This window comes from Neolamprologus multifasciatus, chromosome 23 (genome assembly GCF_963576455.1).
Source record: "Neolamprologus multifasciatus chromosome 23, fNeoMul1.2, whole genome shotgun sequence".
NCBI classification, from domain to species: Eukaryota; Metazoa; Chordata; class Actinopteri; order Cichliformes; family Cichlidae; genus Neolamprologus; species Neolamprologus multifasciatus.
The window spans coordinates 43,318,731-43,340,207 of record NC_140460.1 but is presented as its reverse complement, the minus strand read 5'-3'; the positions used below and the strand labels follow the sequence as shown (position 1 = coordinate 43,340,207).

The following is a 21,477-nucleotide window of genomic DNA, read 5'->3' as shown; positions in this document are numbered from 1 at the left end:
TCCCTGCCCCTCAATGTGTCACAATGACACAAATGAAATCTCAAAGTCTGATCTGTTATTAACATCAGGCTTAAACCTTAATTTAAATAATTTTGACATTCTTGCTTTAAAAGACATTGCTGATACAGAAATATCCCAGTTAAAAATATTGTTAAATATTTGGGAGTTTTGATCCCAGTGGAGGACAAAAGCTTGATGGATGATAACATAGACCTGGTGATTTGATATGTTCAAATGAAATGTAGCTCCTAGCTGGCTAAAGACTTCCTCTTTATGTCAAAGTGCTGTTAAGCGAAGAAATAAGCTGCACAACATTTTTCCCTTCATTAATTCATGTGAATACACTGCACTACAGCTCCCTGGATCTACCCCCACCATCATATGTACTGTTTATCGGCCACCTAAGCCAAACAAGGAGTTTTTAAATTAATTTTCTGCTCTTCTCACTCATTTTTCTGTACTTTCTCCAAATCTGATCATTGCTGGTGACTTCAATATTCATATGGACAATAATAAAATCCCTCTTTCCAGAGAATTTACCTCCTGCCTGGAAAGTTTTGGGCTTCTACAGTACATAAAATTTCCTACCCATTCCAAAGGTCATATCCTGGATTTGGTCTGTTGTTCTGGCATTACCCCCACCCATTGTAAAGCCACATTGTTTCCCCAGTCTGATCATATGTTTATTTCTTTTGATGCAAACATAAGCGCTTCCAAAACCTGTATCTCTCGTAATATCACTTTTAGGAAAATTAGTAATATCAACCCAGCTGTTTTTTCATCTGCCGTCCATGACCCTCCATCTATCACAACTCCTCAACCCCTCATTAACTCGTTTGCCATTAAAATGTCAACCTCCATAACCTTCTTAACATATTTGCTCCCCTTAAACATCGAACTGTCTCATTTTCCCGTTCAGCTCCATGGTTTACCTCCGACCTGCGTCACCTTAAAGCTAAAGGACGCCAACTCGAACGTCTATTCAAGAAAACTGGACTTACTGTACATAAAGAAATGCACAATGATCATGTTTTGTTCTATAAGGACTGCATTGCCTCAGCCAAATCTGCTTACTACTCTGGTTTAATTAGTTCTAATGAAGGTAACTCCAGGTCCCTCTATTCATTGTTCAGTAAAATTACAAAACCTCCAGACACATTCCCCTCCCACATGTATTCTGTTGATTTTTGCAACTCTCTTATTTTTTTTCTCACGTGGACCCAAATAAAGCAAAGGGATATATTTACATTGATTTATATATTAAAACTGGCCTCTGGAGATGAAGGAAGGGCAGCAGGAGAGCGCAGGCTGAACAGGTGAAATGCAGGGAGTAAGTAGGTAGGTGCTTGGTCATGAAGCATGATGAAAGTGTCAGTGGCGTTTAGGTTGGGTCATAAGCATGGTGGGTGACACTGGAGATTCAGGGGAACAGCAAGAACCATGATTAGTACAGTGAAGATCAGACAGGACCAATCAGACAATATCACGCATGTTATGCAGTCAATACAAGGAAGAAAGTAAAAGTAAATCTATAAATTTCACTTCAACAGGTCCTGCGATGGTGGAAGATGGTTTGACTTCCAGTGACAGGTTTGTTTCTTGGTCTTTTTATATCCTGTTTTTTGCAAATAAAGTTTTTCTATTAAATGTGCTTTAATTTGTGGAAAATCTTTCTTTAAACTGTGATGATAAAGATGAGGGCAACTGCGAATGAGACCTCTGTCTTTTGCTTTCTGATTGGCTGACTTCCACCCCCACACCCCCAACCACCACTCCCCCCCTTCAGCTACAAGTGCAACAAGTGTTGCAAAAGTCAAAGCATAGAATATGTAAATATGTGACTTGAGAGTGTGCAGTTGAGCACTTGTATTCACTGATTTAAGAGCTCACAGAGCTGTGTTTGTAAATATTAAAATAATAAATAAACATGAATAAAATGTGAATACAGGTTTGGAGATTTAAACTAACTGTAATTTCAAATTTGTGTGAGAAATTTTACAAATGAAAATTTCAAAATACAAGTTTAAATTTTTAATGAGTTTGTTCAGACTATTGAAGGAAAATCATAAATATAAACAGCAAAACAAATAGTCTCAGGTTTTTTTCTCACTGTAGCTCCTGTTTCCCTGTCACGATGATCACTGAGACTTTATGAGAATCCAGCTCCTTGTTAATCTGTCATCAGTCATACAGAGCTCATAAAAAAATGGAGCACCTGGATCAGAGTACAGTATTACATTTCTGGGATACTCCTCTGGTCAGTTGTGTGGGGGGTGTTAATCAGGGGGAAACAATTGGCTCACTCTATCCTCATCTTTTCAGAGAGTTTTTTCCACTAGTTTTGATTTGGCAAGGCTCAGTGTCACTATGGGCAGCATGAGGCGATACCTGGACTCTACCATTGCCTGAGGGGTTGCTGTGTCTCCCAGCACAGTCTCAGGAGCATGGAGGAGATTCTAGGAGACACACAGCTACTCTGGATAGTTGAACAAAAACTTCTTAAACAGTCAGCAGGAACAGTATCCGGATGAACACTGCCAATCCCTTACAAAATGACCTTCAGCAGGCCAGTGGTGTGAAGGTCCAATTGTCATTTATGTCGTTTGTATCATCGTTCTACATAACCATTTAGGTACTGTGCCAGTAATGATCTGGGAAGACAAATCAATGAATGGATTGCATAGACCTCTACAGGCTAGGCAATGGCACCCTGACCACCATTAGATGCTGGGATTAAATTGTCTAACACATTATTAGACACTACACTGGTGCAGTGGGCTCTGACTTCCTCTGACAATGCATGGCAATGGCCTCCCTCATGTATTAACAGTAGTTCATCCTTTTGGATGGAGGAAATAATATAATGCACTGGGCTCCATGCTTGCCTGATCTAAGTCCAATAGATCATCTGCTCAGTACTCAATTTTCTGAAGGGTCAATTACTACAGACCTCCAAGCTTCATGTGGCCTTCAGATTAGCTCAAGAACAGAGAGCTTAATCGGAAGGGTTTCCATGAATGAGGACCTACATCTAAGCTTTACATAACCAAGCACATCACAAAGTGTTGGATAAAAATAAAGCATGCTGCCACTAAACTCTAAAGCAGTGAAGATGTGGTATCTGGAGTGAAGAGTCATGCCTCTCCATTTGGCAGTCTAATGGGCAAGTCTGGGTTTGTTGCCAGGAGTTAGTTGTCTGACTGCACCGTGCCAGGTGTAATGGTGGAGGGGGGATTATGGTGTTGGGTAGCTATTCAGGACTTGGGCTGGGACCCTTAATTCCAGTTAAAGGAACTCTTAATAATTTAAGATAAAGTATTCCAATTTCCAATTTCAAATTACATTTGGGAACAATATTAGGTAAAAAGTTTGAGAAATAAATCCAAGAACTTTGAACGTTTCTATTTTGCACACAACCTCAACTGAAATAAAAACTGTTTAAAAATAACATTTCATTCACAACAGTTTGGAGAGTAAAGACTCTGAGTTTCATTTTGTTAGAAATATATACAGCTGTCTCCAACGATACCTTGGTGTCCTTTTTATATGAATAGATCCAGTCATCTACAAACTTGAATTACTCATTTGGTATTAAATTCCAGGATGCAGGTGTCAGGTATCTCACTTGACTTTTAAGTGTGTTGGTGTTGCACTTCAGGGTCAGGGTCAGAAACAGCAAAAGATCGTGTGTGTGTGTTGTGTGTGTGTGTGTTTTGTCTTAGGGCAGATTATTCATGAAGAGACAAGTAACAATGAAAACATATTAAAGGACCAGGAAACAGTTGTGTTGTCTTTATATTTACATCAGTCTAATTGAAATATACACAACAGTGTTATAGCAAACTATGACGTAAGTGTGTGTGTGTGTGTGTGTCTTTGTATGTCTCTCTGAGTCTGTGTGTCTATTTGAGAGAGACAGTGAGAGAGGAAGGGGTGATGAAAACAATCTTAGGGTGTCATATACAGTCATTGCTATATATGGTACAAATCAGTAGTGGATCACTGGAAAATTTGACACACAGACACACAATTACATGGACTCTCACCCAAACACACATATCCACACAGACAGAAACAAATGTGAAATAAACTCTAAAAAGGTGTCATGAGAACAAATTCAATGCTTTTACAATGGTGCAATCTTTGGTGCGATGGTTTGTTGGTTCAAAATTAAATGGTGGTGGATTTGGAGAACAGAGAAGACCAACTTGGATGAACACAGCTAATGGAATACAGTGAACTTTGGAAATGGAAGCAATGGAATTAAAAAGCTAAGAGAATGCCAGTGGAAAACTATTTCATGTCTAAAATGATATTTCTTGAACTTTAGTTGAGAAAGAAAAAAGGGAGAAAGAATGCTGATGTATAAAGAGACAGAAATTGCTACAGTAAACACAAACAGTTCATCACAACATTTGTCAGGAGCAAATAATATATTCACATCATCAACCACATTATGACGAATAAGTCCTGGTACTGAACAAAGGATGCTTGGCTGAGATCAGTCCAGTCCTGCTCGAGCACAGTGTCTTCAGTTTGTTGTTTCTCCTCTACAGAGAGCAATCCTATCTTGATAGACCCTGATGTGACAGTATTTCCTACTGGCTGTACTCTTCTGGCTCCTAGTTGTATGATGTTTGGTACCGACATTAGCCAGTTCTAACATAAACTGGTCTTAACATGCAGCTTAACTTGAAACTCAATATTGCTTGCTAATTAGTAGGCAGACCCACCGGATGTTACCGTTTCATTGTATTTGTTCCACCCTTGCCAGTGTGTGCATCACATGACAAAGTGGGTGGGTGCACCCTTCACTTCTGCCATTGCTCGTTTAGTAGGGTCTCCAGACAGCTTCAGCAGGAGCCATGTTTGTTGGTGAGCTACTGTGACTGGACTCCACCTCCGCACCCACCCCTTCGTTCTGACTGGGTAAAGAGGGGTGCAGGAGGGAAGAGCCTGTGGAGGCATTGGTGCACGGTGGCAAGATCCTTGGTGGTGAGCGTGAATCATTGCTGCCTGCTCCGCTTGTCATCATGGAGAACTGGTAGGAGCCAGCGGCAGTGGAGTAGTAGAGATATGGTGAGGAGGTGGACTGGAAGGGCCCGTTCTGAGCTTGGGGAGCATTTGCAGGATAGGGTGGAGGCAGGTAGGTGTGGTACCTCCCTGCAGGGGTGGTGGCCATGGCTGTTGCCATTGTGATACCGAGTGCACCATTGGAGACTGGATTGTGGGATGGGGTGTAGGTAAAGGCAGCTGCAGTGGGAGGATAGTGCACCCGGGGATCAGAAAAACGTGAGTCAGGCAAGGAGGGCAGGGAACTGAAAGGCCGTTCTAAGGTCATCCTTGGGTCACCAAAGGCAGTGAGCTCAGAGCCTGAAAGAAGACAAAGGTTGATTGTTACAACTTAATCACAGTGTTCCCTACGTGTGTCACCACGCATAGGTTTGTTACCTGTTAGTCGAGAGGACAGGTCACTGAGAGAAGAACGACCAGGTGATAGAGAATTAGCCGTGGGAACAGTGGGTGTAGTTATCTGGCCAAGATAAGGATACGATTGATCGTAAGACCATGATGGTGATGACTGCATCTGTCTGGAATCTGAAAGAGATACAAGCAGACAGGAGAAAGGGACTGTGAGCGAAAATACATGTAATATATAATCACTGATACCTTTGGAGCAGTAAAATGTGTCAAGAAATGTTTATTCCTTCAACAGTGGTAGTTTCAGTTACTGTGCAAATGTACTGTATATAAGGTTGTAATCCCACAGTCAGCTGAGACTGAAGAAGTCCTCTGGATGAGTGACGAAACGTTTCTCCCACTGAAAACGTCCAGATGAACAGGATCAACGTTTGAGGTTCAAGAAAAGTTTTTTTCACTTGACTTTTTCCTGTGCTACTGACACTCCCAGTTTATGTTATGTTGCATGTGGGTGGGGTGATTAGCACTGTTTCTATTTAGTGAGAAGGTCCTGAGTTTGATTCCACCCCCAGGTTTTTCTGTTTGGAGTTTGCATGTTCTCCCCGTGTTCGCGTGGGTTCTCTCCAGGTACTCCGGCTTCCCCCCACAGTCCAAAGATTAGCAGTTGGGGTTAGGTTAGCTGGTAATTCTAAACTGTCCATAGGCGTGAATGTGAGTATGAATGGTTGTCTGTGTTAGCTCTGCGGCAGGCTGGCGACCTGTCCAGGGTATATACTGCCTCTCGCCCTATGACAGCTGGGACAGGCTCCAGCCCGACCCTGACAAGGATAAGTGGATGAGACTGGATGGATGTTAACTGACTATTAAAAACTTCAAAGCCACACTTTAAAGAAATGTTCATGTTCAAAGTAGCCATTCATTTTACCCCAATCTCTCCCTTCCATGTCCCTCCATCTATTTTCTTACAATGTTAATTATGTCTTCCTTACTCTGTTGTTGGGGCTGCAATTAAGTCGAAATTCTTACCTCAGGATTGAGGACTGGTATGATATGTTCGTGCTGAAATACTGTGTTTTTTTCCTTTCACCAAACAAGCCAATTTGGCCAAACACATCCACATTAGACTTGTATATCCAACATCGTCCCAGAAGTCTTGTGGCTTGCTCAGATGCCATTTTGCAAAGCTAAATGTTTTGGGGATACGAGGCTTTTGGCTGACAATGCTACCAAACAAACCATACCTCTTCAGTTTTTTCTAATCAAAAGAAAAACATTGAAAGAAACCTGGAACTGATGAGCCTCTAACATTGATCTCTTTCTACCTTGGTGTTGCATTAAAACACAAAGGAATGCCCCACCGAGCAAACTACCAAAAATGTGGGCACACTTGCTGATGATCATTTAATCATGACCATTTGATTAACATCTTCATGGAAGTAGTAATGGTGTGCTTGGTTTTTTATACACTGCTTCTGCATTTTGGCTTATTTTCTTTAGTAAATAAATAATAACACAGTGTAATATGTCACATTTTATAGTTTATCTGAGTTTGTATTAAACTAATGTTAAGACCTACTACAGACCACATTATTTTTTTTACATGTTCTGAGATATAAAACTTTAGAATTTAATTTTAATTTGTTAACTATTACACTGAGAATTTGGAGTTACATTCATCGTAATAAGCAACTGTTTTATGATAAGAAAAACTGTGTGGTACGACTGATTTAAAAAAAGTAACTGTCCTGCTATACTGAGATTAAATTAAGGGAAGAGGTTCGTGTCAGTAACTCTTTAAGCATAAACTAAACATCAAATGAAAAAATAAAATTACATGACACTTCAAGAAATGATCATGTACGAGCTTAATAAATTAAATGATGCATTGCATCAGCTTGCATGAAACAATACAGAAGTCTTTCTAGATAATTGATTTTGGCTCCTGATTGTTTCTTTTTTTGAAGGAATTACGGACTGATGCCGCATACAAACAAAAATTGCCCTTCTTACAGCTTTATTAGCAAGGTGGAGTGAAGACTGACAGGAAAGCAGAAGGGGGAGATGTGGCAACGGGCCACGGGTCGGACTCAAACCTGGCCTGGCCACTCTCAGCCATGCAGCATTTGATCGCCTGCTTATCCAACTGAGCTCAACCAGCACCCTGTTTTGACATTTACTTGCTTTGTTTATTTCAAGGCTTTTACCAAGGCTACTGGCTCATGGGTGGCTCCTGGTTAGTATTTAATGAAGTGGCAGGACAGTGTATTTCCACCTCCAACTTGTGGTGGTATTCTGTACCCAGTGGCCCAGAGCTCAAGTATGGAGGCTTGTTCTCTGGATTTTCTCTCAGTCACTCACAAATGGAATTGGTTGGGTTGGCATGGGTTTTCACACTGGTATTGATGGTAGTCCTATGAGTTAAAGGGCTATCTGCCTGTATCGGTATTAGTAGATCCTAACCTTTCACACAGTGAGGATACATCTGAGCATTCCTGGTGCTATAAGAGGCAAACTGGGTCTTAATCAGCCCAACAGGTAATATTTGTGGGCAGTGGAAGACTTGAAAATTGCAGCTATGCAGACAAAGTATGTAAAGATATATAAAGCTTTTTTACACAACACGTGTTAATTTTAACTCTGTATTTCTTGGACTCACTTTGTCAAGTCTTAACAAAATGATCAAGTCTTGAGCTGTTTGAGGTCCAAAACACTGGCAGGAACAGGAACTTTGAAATGCCTGTAGAAAAGCCAGAGAGGCATCAGAGTCCTTTGTTTTTAAAGGTCCTATCTGATCCTATTAGAGGTCCATCTGTAAGGAAGACCATTGATCATTGATCAAAGACTACTGATCAATGTCCATGAGTCCCATTCACAGAGAGTTGGGGAATGGCTGCAATCACAGCATTGTACGATGGTGTAAGACACTTACAAATGTGGATTGCACAACACTGGACATTATATTTCTTCATTTCCATTTAATACTTGTACAGCTGCTGTTATTGTATATATATATTTATATTTCTTCATACATTCTTATATATTTCTATACTGTGTATTGTGTATTTTGTTGTACAGTTATTTTATTTTTAACTTTAACTAAAATATTTTATCTTATTCTTTCCCAGTTAAATTTACCCTTCATTCTAATTTGTGTTGTACAGTTATTTCATTTTTAACTTTAATTTTTATATTTTATTTTATTTTATTCCTTCCTAGTTAAATTTACCCTTTTTAATTTTCATATTTATTTCCTATCTTATTCATAGCCTTTTCTTTTTTTCTTTAGGTCACGAGCAGTTGTGTAAGCATTTCACTGCATATCGTACTGTGTATGACTGTGTATGTGACAAATAAAATTTGAATTTGATTTGGTGACAGATGTACCCTTAGCCCCCCCCCCCCCCCCCCCCTCGATTCAGCGATGGTCTTTCTCTTTTCATGTAAATGGCCTCCTTGACTCCGCCCTCAAACCAGCGTTCCTCCCTGTCCAGGATGTTACATCCTCATCATTGAAACAGTGTCCACTGGCCTGTAGGTGTAAATAAACTGCAGAGTCCTGGCCTGACGAGGCAGTAAATGGTAAATGGACTGATTCTTATACAGCGCTTTTCTACTCTCTTTCTACTCTCTACTCTCACGGAGTACTCAAAACGCTGTATACAACATGCCTCATTCACCCATTCACACCCACTCATACAGGCACTTCTAAACTCAAGTGCAACTAATTAACATTCACACACATTCACACTCCGATGAACGCATTGAGGAGGGTGGGCAAATTGGGGTTAGTATCTTGCCCAAGGATGTTTGGCATGCAGACTGGGGAGCCAGGAATCGAACCACCAACCATCCAATCAGCAGCTGATCTGCTCTACCACCTGAGCCACAGCCACCCCACAGCTATTCTGTTTTGTGCCATCCGCTTCGCCAGAGGTTTTTTTGGTTTCCCCGATGTATAAATCCTGGCAATCCTCCTGGGAATCCTCCTGGCACTTAACAGCATACACTATGTTAAGGATTTCCCAGGTTGCGGAGTCGCGTTTCCAATTCACTAAGCCTGGCCTCCAGAGCTGCAAATAGGCTACATTTCTCACAAATATTTGTAAAGGATGCTGAAGAGTAGCGATATATCTGACATGCTGAGCAGGAAAATGTGGGAGGGACAAGTAAAGAAGCCACGCTGCTAGTGACTTGGCTATGAGCTAAGGTAGCGAATACCTAAAGACAAAATGAATGAATACTAGAAATAGACTTATCAGCTGGTTCAGTGGCGTGTGCTTTGGATAAGGCACATAAAGATGAAACTATGTGATAAGTCATTATCTGAAGGTTTTAATTAAATTGGCTACACAAAATACCACTGTGCATTTAACAGGAACTGGAAGTGATACAAGAGGGGAGACAGAGAGAGCCAACAACACAAATGTGTAATAAGCTGCCATTTCAAATGTAACGGAGATACAGCTACGTGCATGTTTGTTTATTCACAGCATGGAGAAATTATAGATGTGAAAGAAAGGAAGACAAATCAGAAATGAACGCTTGGTGGGGTTAGTGAGAGCGACAGGTTGTTCACAGAAGACAGGGCGAGGAAAAAGTAAGTTAACTGCTGAACGTTGATTTTTCTTTTCATTTTAACAGGGTCCATGACAGTAGGAAGCACTTAGAGATCACCTCTCTGTTTCTTTTTCACTCAGTGTACACATACCTCTTCTGCTACTTTACATCTCCGCTCATCGTCACAGCTTGAAAATGCATGAAAGAAATATCAAACTGTTCATAGAAAGCAATCATCCACCACAGTCACATTACCTCCATGCCTCCATGCCATGCCACAGTACAGTCAAAGGTAGTAAGAATGTTATAACATGAGATGGCTAAGGAATCCAACATATTTGAACTTAAGGTTCCTTAAAACAGGTTAGTTTGAGCAATGTTATGATGTTCGGCTGCTTAGTTATCTGGAATTTTACTTTGAGTTTTATTCCTTTTAACATATTTTTAAACAGCACAAAAACAGTTCAGTTGAATCACTTCTGAACTGCTTCAGCTGGAAGGGGCATTTAAGCTGTATATGGCAGCTATAGTATGCGAGCTCTTTCTTTTTAGTTTGTGACAGTTACATACAAAATATTTTTTCTCTCACAGTAGCACTTCCTGCTAGCTGACTCTCATTTCCTCCTTAAGATGCCAGTTGTGTCCTCACACACACACACACACACACACACAGATATATTTAAATGCACACATAAGTAGGAACTGACATTCTGTGTCACCTCCACTGAAGACGAGGAGAAACAAATACTTTCTTTTGGTACAACATAGAGCATCCATGGAGAAGATAACAGATCTCATTAACTAAAGCCACAAGAAGATAAATGACACACAAATGCCTGTTATCACTAGAAGCGGAGTTAAATGGACTAGCTGTTCTTTTCCTTCTTTTCCTGGGTTGCTGATCGAGGATTGTGAGCTTTGGCATTTTTGGTGGTTGTCTTGTTTTTATGATTATTCTTGGTTCTTATTTCTGGCTATGAGTTTTGGATTATTCCTGTCATCTGTGCCTTTAGTTGGTTAGCAGTTATAGTTTCTCTTCGTGTTCCCATTCTTGTCTCCATGATTTGCCTTCTGTCCCTGTGTCAAGCTTGTGTTTCTTAGTCTTGATCTCAGTGCTACTTCTGGTTTCTCAAACACTGTCACCCATGATGCCCCCTCAATTCCTTTCTAAATTGTTGGTCTCCAAGGCAGACCTCCTCAATGCCTGCCTGCATTGAGGAAGTCTGCCTGTAGACCTTGCCTTATGGCCAAACCAGCCACTCAAGCTGCTGCAGCCTTTCAGACTAACCTCTTGGCCAGGCCAACTCCCTGGCCTCATTATCTGCTTTGTTTAGATCTGCTTTTGGTTCTGTTACTGTTCGCATTGTCCCTCATGGCTGTGTCGTCCCTTGCACGTCCCTTTGCAGTATGAATGTAACAGCAAGATAATCGACTTCTGCCGCAGTAGACTTTAGATAGCTGCTTTGTACTGTTTTGGCACATGGTATTGAAAAGTGTAACAGTAGAGGAATTATGTCCTTAAATTTAGTTACAGCACTTTCCAAAAGACACTCTGCTGTAATGAAATGTATTCCCACTGCTGTGTAATCCATTACTGTAAATTTAAATATTAGGAACTGATCGAATGAGCAAGATCTTGCATGGAGCTTCAGAAAGAGACACCACTGACTTTCCCCCATGCTCACCTGACCTAAATCTAATGTTTAATCCTCTGGGACATTATGGTTTGCTCCATCCAACACCAACAGGTTGGACGTCAGGTTGTCCAGACTGTTATACCCTTGTACAGATGTGGGAGGAGATCCCCTAGGAGATGATCTGTAGTCTCAACAGGAACGTGCCCGTGACACATGGCAGCCATACAACCTATTGACTACCATTTTCAACTGCTGCAATGAAATTTTGGCAAAAAATTTTGTCTTTGACTTTTGGAGTGTCTTTGAATTCAGCCCTCTGTAGGTTGATCATCTTCATTTCCATCAAACAATGTGGCATCCTTTGGTTCCTTTCAGAAGTAATTAGTTACTTAGTTACTTTTAAAACATGATTTACAACCTGAATAGGTAATAAATCAATAGATCTTTCAGCCCAATTCTACTTTTTCTACATAATCCATCATACAAAATGTAATCAAATGGAAAAGTCTCTTTTTAAAACTTGTTTTATTAGTTTTAATCTTTTAACTTTATGCATCAAGCAAACATTTAATTATCTGCAACATTCTCTGACTGGAAGAAATTAGTTTAACATTTAAACCTGTTTTCTGTCATTCCTGCACATAAAAATATTTTTTTTGTGTTTACACTCAGTCTTTTAAATAGATGCAAGTAAAACACAGCAGAAAATAAATAAAGTCAAAGACTAGCGGTCCTGTTGCTCTATTTTCACCTGTAAAGCAGGAGTGGGGTAGGCGGAGGTTTACCCTGGTGCAGGTGTGCCGCAGTGGTCAGTGGAAGGATACGGCAGTTTCTCTGTGAATTTCACATTCCAGCGGCAGCGTATTTGGCGTTTGCTCAGGAGTTCAGGGGTTTTTTCGCTGTAAAAAGAAGTTTTCTTCCCACACAATGAACAGCGGACGCTAATGTTTTTGTCACTTTTTACAGAATCAAGGTCGGTACTTCCACGCTTTGAACGCTGCACGCTCATACTCTCTGCTCATACTCTCTGCACGCTCATACTCTCTGCTCATACTCTCTGCACGCTCATACTCTCTGCACGCTCATACTCTCTGCACGCTCATACTCTCTGCACGCTCATACTCTCTTCAGCACTTGTTATATGATCCATTGTTGATCTGCACACAGCTGTTGTCACGAACGTCGCACTCGCTTACGTCACTGTCATGAGACACTCTTGCAAAAAATCACGGTTTTAGTAACGCAGTAACGCAACATGCTTAATGACCTTTTTTGCAATAGTAATCCCTTACCTTAGTCGTTACTAGAGATGGCACGATACCACTTTTTTATGTCCGATACCGATACCGATATCATAAATTTGGATATCTGCCGATACCGATATGAATCCGATATAGTGTGTTTTTTAATCAACAAAACGTTTTTTTAATATCTTGCTGCATTTTGTATAAGTTTATACTCAAGTTTAAATAAATAACAACACTAAAGCTATTCTGTTATACCTGTATGTAAAAAATACACTGCGTCCAAAATATGTCATAGTTCAGCAACACTGATCAATCTAATAAAGTTAAACCTGCTCCATCCTCCCTATTCTGGTATTTTAAAGAGTACTTAGAAGAAATTTTAAGCAACCTAACTAATAGGGTTGCAAACTCCCAGCAAAAACAAAAAAAATAGGGAACCACCCTCCACCTCATGATGCTTAATCGATGTAATCAAATTTAATTTGATGCAGGGGGAAAATGCACAAAAATAAATTATTTTTCAAGAATAATTAAATAGATTCGACATCTTTCTTCAACAGAATTGCAGACTGCACAGATGGTATCTTCCCAAAGGAAAAAGTACTATAGCTTACTAGGGTATATTAGACTTAACAGTTACTATATACAGTAATGGACTTCTATATATTTTACACAAGATTAAAACTTTGGGTGTAAGAGTCAGATAATTATTTATTAAAAACTAGACATTTTAAATGAGAATAAGAAAGAAAAGTATGTCTTTGTGCCCCCTTTTCCCTGTTCATGCCCTATCGGCCCCCCTGGCTAAACTTTGCTAGATCCGCCCCTGCACAATTACCAGCCGTCAGCTACGTAGAAAAAGATCCTGGTGTAGAAAGTAATATTAAATAAATTCTAACAACAGCTTATCAAGCTTAAACGTGCTGCTGTTGTTCAGCCGCTGGTTTCCTCTTTCTGGTGAGAAGTGGGCCAAAAACTAAGAAGAGAGACGGACTCGCGACAGAAAACCCGATCAGCTGATCATTAAGCTGTTTCACGATTGAAGCAGCAGGAGAGAGAGAGAGAGGCAGTCGCTGCAGGTATGGTTGTTAAGCTTAACGTGGGAACGCTTTACAGACATTCAGAGATGAACTTACACACTTGCTTCTCTCTGGGAAAACGTCCTAATAGATGAAATGCTGGTTTGCTAGCAAGGCTACAAATACACACAGCCGCTCTATCACGTGATGCACACTGCTGCTACGTGCTACGGTTATGAGCCGGGTTACGCCGTGTAGCAAGTTTTGTGAGGTGCTTTTTTGATATTTAATGGATCGGATTACATTTTTTATTTCTCGCCGATATCCGATCCAGTAATTTGGGTCAGTATCGGACCGATACCGATACGTAATATCGGATCGGTCCATCTCTAGTCGTTACTTGACAAAAATTAATCGGATTACAGTAACGCGTTGCCCATGTCTGTTCTCAACACAAATGATTAAGAGATTAGAGTTTGGATTTTTTCCCTCTTAATCATAAACACCTTCATTTAGAAAATGCATTTTGTGTTTCCTTTTTTTTGTCTACTATTTAAATTTGTTTAATGATCTGAAACATTAAATGTGACAAACATATATAATAAAGTAAATCGGGAAAAGGACAATCCCTATTTTCAAACCAGTATATACAGTGTGAAGACCTGGATGTAGTGACCCACTTGGATCCAACTTAGTTTTCTTTTGAAGAGTTTAGAAGTTCATGTGTGTCTTTCCTTTGATCTAACGTGAAATAAACCCAGACCCACTTCACAATCGTTGATGGTCATTTCTATGACATGAGTGACTGATTTGAAGGACATAAACATCCTTACCAGGAGTTATCTGAGTGTGTGTGGGGCTGGAGAAAGCAGCAGAGTTGAGAGTTGGAGGTTGGCGACTGTTGGCTGACGAGTGATGATGGTGATGAGGAGGTGTCACCCTCATGGAGCTCCTTCTTAGCTGTTCCAGTTCTGTTAGCCTCTCAGAGAAAGCCAGGGAGCCTGGTTTGACTTCGTCCATCTTCTGACGATGACCTGAGGCAGAAAGTTAAGAGGAAATCGTTAGAATTTCAAGTATCACTCCTGAGCTCAAAATTCCTGAAATTTATTGAGTTGTCAGCAAAGCACTCCATGCTTGTGATGTGATTACACTGTGTGTGTGTGTGTGTGTGGCTGCACTTTAAAGCTCTGATACTGAGCTCCAGTTACAGGCACTTCCTCACAACAAGGGAAGTGTGCATTTGTGTATTTATACTGTGTGTGCATGGGTGAGTTATAGACGAGTGATGGGTATTCACAGCTAAGCAGATTTGACAAGTGCTCCTGTTGTTTGGTTACTTCTCTTGTTCTGACCAGTATCATTTTGTTCATGTTATATGGAAGTGGACTAATGTTATTTTAATGACACTTATTAGCATTTATTAGAAGAAACACGTCTATCTTCTTTCTTCTCCCATTCGTAAGCCTAAAGAAATCCCCATGTTTCATCATACTCAGTGGGAGAGGAAGTAAGTGTTGCATCAGGTTCCCCTTATGAAAACACTCAATTGAAAGTTTGTCTGCAGGGGTGCGTCTTCACTGAGTTGCAGTTCACAAAATAAAATAAAAGTGATGAAATAATGACATTAAATAAAACATATTTTCCTAAGAAATTGTTAATAATATTATTATAATTCAAAGTGTTTATTGTCATGTGTACAGAAGAAATAGCATTTCTCTGTGCAATGAAATCCTTCCTTTGCTGTCCATACACAAATGCCAAGTAGGTAGGGTTGGAGGAACAAGATAAACAAGGATAACAATAAGACAAGATATTAGATATATAAAGATAAAAATAAGGATAAAAATAGTGAAAGATAAATAAATAAGTACAAAAATAAGTAAGTGAAGACAAGTGAGGTATGCAGATGTAAATGTAAATGGATGTACAAAGGAGCTCAATGTGCAAAATAAAGTTGAGGTAGGTCAGCTGTTGTTGAGTCGGGACAATTAAAATTGCATGATATAAATGCATGGCCAGCCTAGCACCAAATACAGTAAAAAGCACAAGGTCTTACATTTGGTAGGTCGACCTTTTGTAATAAACTAAATAAAATAATGTTTTTTATTATTGGTGAGTCTAATGTGTTGTTAAAAGGAAACCCTTTAAACAATGGCACTGGACATAAGTTTGTTTTTTAGTTTTCAGGTTCATTTATTATTACCATACCTTGTTCTGCGAGCCCAATAAACAATGCCAAAATACAAACCGGATTCCAAAAAAAGTTGGGACACTAAACAAATTGGGAATAAAAACTGAATGCAACGATGTGGAGATGGCAAATGTCAATACTTTCTTCAGAATAGAACATAAATCACGGAACAAAAGTTGAAAATGAGAAAATTTATCCTTTTAAGGGAACAATATGGTGATACAAAATGTCATGGTGTCAACAAATCCCAAAAAAGTTGGGACAAGGCCATTTTCACCACTGTGTGGCATCTCCCCTTCTTCTTACAACACTCAACAGACGTCTGGGGACCGAGGAGACCAGTTTCTCAAGTTTAGAAACAGGAATGCTCTCCCATTCTTGTCTAATACAGGCCTCTAACTGTTCAATCGTCTTGGGCCTTCTTTGTCGCACCTTCCTCTTTATGATGCACCAAATGTTCTCTATAGGTGAAAGATCTGGACTGCAGACTGGCCATTTCAGTAGATCCTTCTGCTACGCAGCCATGATGCTGTGATTGATGCAGAATGTGGTCTGGCATTATCTTGTTGAAAAATGCAGGGTCTTCCCTGGAAGAGATGACGTCTGGATGGGAGCATATGTTGTTCTAGAACCTGAATATATTTTTCTGCATTGATCACCATCAATGCAGAAAAAGACATGTCCCAACTCCCAACAATGATTGCCAATTGTCTTTCCAGACATGCAAGCTGCCCATGCCACACGCACTCATGCAACCCCATACCATCAGAGATGCAGGCTTCTGAACTGAGCGTTGATAACAACTTGAGTTGTCCTTGTCTTCTTTGGTCCGGATGACATGGCGTCCCACATTTCCAAAAAGAACTTCAAATCGTGACTCATCTGACCACAGAACAGTCTTCCATTTTGCCACACTCCAGTTTAAATGATCCCTGGCCCAGTGAAAACGCCTCAGCTTGTGGATCTTGCTTAGAAATGGCTTCTTCTTTGCAATGTAGAGTTTCAGCTGGCAACGGCGGATGACACGGAGGATTGTGTTCACTGACAATGGTTTCTGGACGTATTCCTAAGCCCATTCTGTGATTTCCTTTGCAGTAGCATTCCTGTTTGTGGTGCAGTGTCGTTTAAGGGCCCGGAGATCACGGGCATCCAGTATGGGTTTACGTCCTTGACCCTTACGCACAGAGATTGTTCCAGATTCTCTGAATCTTCGGATGATGTTATGCACAGTTGATGATGATAACTGCAAAGTCTTTGCAATTTTTCCTGGGTAACACCTTTCTGATATTGCTCACTATCTTTCAACATTGTGGGAATTGGTGATCCTCTACCCATCTTGGCTTCTGAGAGACACTGCCACTCTAAGAAGCTCTTTTTATACCCAATCATGTTGCCAATTAACCTAATTAGTGTTAATTGGTCTTCCAGCTCTTCGTTATGCTCAAATTTACTTTTTCCAGCCTCTTACTGCTACTTGTCCCAACTTTTTTGGGATTTGTTGACACTGTGTAATTTTGAATCAACATATTTTTCCTTTCAAATTGATACATTTTCTCGGATTAAACTTTTGATCTGTCATCTACGTTCTATTCTGAATAAAATATTGACATTTGCCATCTCCGCATCATTGCATTCAGTTTTTATTCACAATTTGTTTAGTGTCCCAACTTTTTTGCAATCTGGTTTGTACTTCACTTGGACATGAATGTCATGGTAATTCTTTGCTTTTAATAATTCTTTTAATTTTTTTTCAATTGCACTGCATACATTTTTAGTGATTTAAAAAAATGAGAGGTGGGTTATCAAGTTTGACTTTATTTGGGATTTTCTCTGCTCACAGGTTCAAAGGTGATTCTGACAGTTCACAAGGCTCTAGACTAACTTTTCGCCACGGTTGCACTGGTACGCCTAACTTTTTTTCTTAGGCGCACCAGCACAAAAGTTAGGCGCACTCAAATTTTTCAAATGCATCGCTTAACACCACAGTTTTACATGTGCACTTTTTTTTGGGGGGGGGGGGAATTGCAGTCCATATAGACAGTATTCATTTGTAAATGATTAACTAACAATTTTGTGCTTAAAGTGCCTTGGCACTCTTTGGCAATGTTGTAGAAAATGTTCAACTTAATCATCATCTCGACCTCCTCTGATGACCTGTTTGCTGCTGCCTGCCGCTAAAAGGCAGTGGTAGAGGGGACACTTGGGCATTTATTGCAGCATATAATGTGTTTTCTGGATACACTGTGCTTTTTCAGCGTTCAGAGATTGATAGCTCCCTGTCAGAGCTGGCTATGAATTTCAGATGGATCAGGCCTTAACTTAACAAAAAAGTTATCAATAGTTCTTTTCATCTTTTCTTATTACCCACAGCTACATCCACTTCTGTCAGGCTTAGGCTGCTCATGAGGGCTGGGTATCATCACTGATTTCTATAATCCATTCGATTCCGATTCACAAATCCTGATTCGATTCAATTTTGGCTCAGACAGTCAGAAATATTATAATTCTGATCATTTATCAGTACTGACACACATGAGACTTCATCAGAATTGTGAACATCACAGCAGATGCCTTTGTGTGAAAGTAACTGAGAGTAAAACACAGAAGAACATAAAGGAGATTTTCCTGGCCTGGATTCTTATAGCAGATAACCTTAAAAATATTCTGCAATATTCTGCAATTTTGCATAATTTTAAAAAGTTTAAATTTCTTCAGTATAGAACAGCAGAAATCAGGCTTTCTTGTCCGAGGTCATTAAGTTAAAAAAAAGAAAGAAAAAAAAGACAGCGGCCGACAGCGCTGTAAACAACGGTCGACTGGTGGGTAATAAGCGAAAGAATAATGCAGAAAACAGAGATTTGAGACGGGAAACTGTTCTTGAAGTACACTGAGAGAGAGAGCTGTGCAGGAAGTGATTTTTATCATGGTGGAAGCAAAACAGCAATAGTAAGAGGGAATTAATGACGACATTGATCAAATGTGAAGCGTAGTTTGGATCTTCTTTTGCTGCTGGCTCGGTGAATTTTGGTTGGAGAAAGACAAAACCTGCAGCTCAGAATCAGCGCAAAAAGACATAAAGACAGCGCGGACCCGACGCATCAGAGTCAGTGAGCTGTCGGCTTTCAGCCCCGACGGCGTGTCCGTGTCCATTTACTGTTTGGTGGTTGTTGAAATCGTTTTGTGAGCTTTAATCTGGGAATCTGGCAAAACACGGTTATATTTAAAAGTGGATTTAATGAATCAATATCGCTTTATTCAAGCTACTCATCTCTCTCTATCCACCTGCACTTTCAACTGGACCACGGCCAATCAGAGAGGTCCCGCCCCTGACTATCTCTAATTGGTTTAGTCCACGATAGGGGCATAATGTGTGTCTGTTGTTGACCACACGGAGACTTTCAGAGTTGCAGAGATTTTTCTTTGTTACCCGAACATTTGGTCGCACTAAAAAATATTTTTTTTAGTCGCACCACCGAAAAATTTGGTCGCATTTGTGACCAAATTAGTCGCACTCTAGAGCCCTGGTTCATGTTTTAAAGGCCAAGCTCTATTAACTTCATGTTAGCCATTAGAACTTGTGTGGCATAAAAAGAGTTTGCTCGACAGCGCTTGTTGGATTGACCAATACTCAGAACCATGGAACTGGGGAACTACAAACTCAGTGAAGATCTAAGGACAACTATAGATTAACACAAGTTGCGAAGGTCTTTTGGAACCATTTCTAAACGAAAATGCAGTATTCATCAAGGATCAATCCTGGCATGGACTATGAACACTAGTGTCACCATCGACTGTCAACCCCTATTCCAAAATCAAGACCTAATCAAGGCTAAAACTAAATATTTACAAGAGAAGAAGAAAAGAAGAAGAAAGAGATATACAAGAGAAAAACTGAGCTATTTGGCCAAGGTGTCCAGAGGTAATTTTTCTAGGTGTAAGTCTGAAACATTCAGGCCTAATAACACTGTACCAACTGTCAAGCATGGAGATGGCAGTGTTAAGCTCTGGGGCTGTTATTCTCCTAGTGATGAAGGAGGAGGATGACCTCCAAATTCTTTAACTTCAGTCAACAGCTAGATGGTTAAAACTTTTAAACAACAGGATAATAATCTCAAAGATAACAAAGATACATTAAACTGGTTTTGTAATGGATAAAGCAGGCTAACATAAAGATTCTGCAATGCCCTTCCCAAAGCTTCCCAAAGGACAACAGGAAAGGAAACAATTTAACCAGCCCGTGTAGATTCCAGAAAATCCAAAATGAATTCAAACTTGTTCACCCAATTCCTCGTTTTTAGTCACCTTGAGGCAGCTGTGGTGATTTGATGCTTTATAAATAAAATAAAAAATGAAAATGAAATGAAAATAAATATATACATATACAATCATTCCACTCTGAAAAAAGAACAATTTAAACCTCACTAAAACCCCCAAATTACCATGACATTCATGCCCATCATGACTGTACGTAAACTTCTGACCACAAGCATATGTATTTTTGTAATTTGATTTGATCTACAAGCGAACTGTATTTAACACCAGGTTAGCGTTTGCCTAGGAGGAAAATGTGAACATTTGTATGTCAGTAGTACTCACGCCGCGGCTCTCTGGGACCATCCACTGTGATTTTAATGGCTCTTTGGTATGTGGCCACCTGTGGAGGGTTGGTGAATACTGTGATGGTCAGTGTGAAACTTTTCCCTATGAAAACACAAAAAAGGGAGAAAAAGGTGAAAAGAGAGAGATGACGAGAGAAAGGGAATGGACAAAAATCACAGGGCAAAACCTCTATACAACATATGTACATATATATATGTACAGTAACGCCTATATATATATATATATATATATATATATATATGTATGTGTGTGTGTGTGTGTGTGAGAAGGCTAGGTCTCGAGGGGGAAAAGGATTCAGGCTCGGGTCCTCTAACAAAGGCCTGGTTGGGTCCTGCGCCAGTCCCATTCAATTACCAGCCAATATATATGTATATGTATAAGGAACCAAGGAAGATGTTTGTGGGGGAGCTTGTCCTACAGCATGATTGTATTCAAAGCAGAATTATGGTCCACAAAACCATTATACTAAGTTCCTGCAGAGTTCAGATGCTGGATGATGAAGTCTAGTGCCATGCTAACTACATCACCTACTGATCTGTTGGCTCTGTAGGCAAAACACAGGGAGTTCAAGAGAGAGGGGGTCAATCATTGACTGTAGATGGGACAGGCAGAGGTGAGAGCGACAGGTCTGTAGTCATTAAGGCTTGTGATCGTTGTTTTTCAGAACAGGAATGATATTAGGCTGGGACATGACATATCTGCAGTGAGGTGTTGAAAATGTGAACACTGTCGACAGTGTTTCAGGGTGGATAAAGACATTGAGTGCTGAGGTGCTTTGTGGGGGT

The 21,477-nt window shown here is 40.1% G+C and overlaps 1 protein-coding gene across 2 annotated transcripts in view; it reads right to left on the bottom strand.

Moving 5' to 3' along the window:
- Nucleotides 1-1,940: 1,940 nt before the first annotated feature.
- The window catches only part of runx1 (RUNX family transcription factor 1), a 30,631-nt gene continuing 11,094 nt past the window's right edge, over nt 1,941-21,477 (bottom strand). The window contains exons 5-8 of one of the 2 annotated variants that reach the window (XM_085151692.1): nt 20,669-20,773; nt 14,715-14,915; nt 5,452-5,598; nt 1,941-5,373 (exon numbers count right to left, since the gene is read on the bottom strand). In XM_085151692.1, the coding sequence (XP_085007818.1) occupies nt 4,832-5,373; nt 5,452-5,598; nt 14,715-14,915; nt 20,669-20,773 (995 nt within the window). In that variant the 3' untranslated portion in view covers nt 1,941-4,831. The remainder of the gene's footprint in view (nt 5,374-5,451; nt 5,599-14,714; nt 14,916-20,668; nt 20,774-21,477) is intronic. The other variant, XM_085151693.1, reaches the window with a different exon arrangement.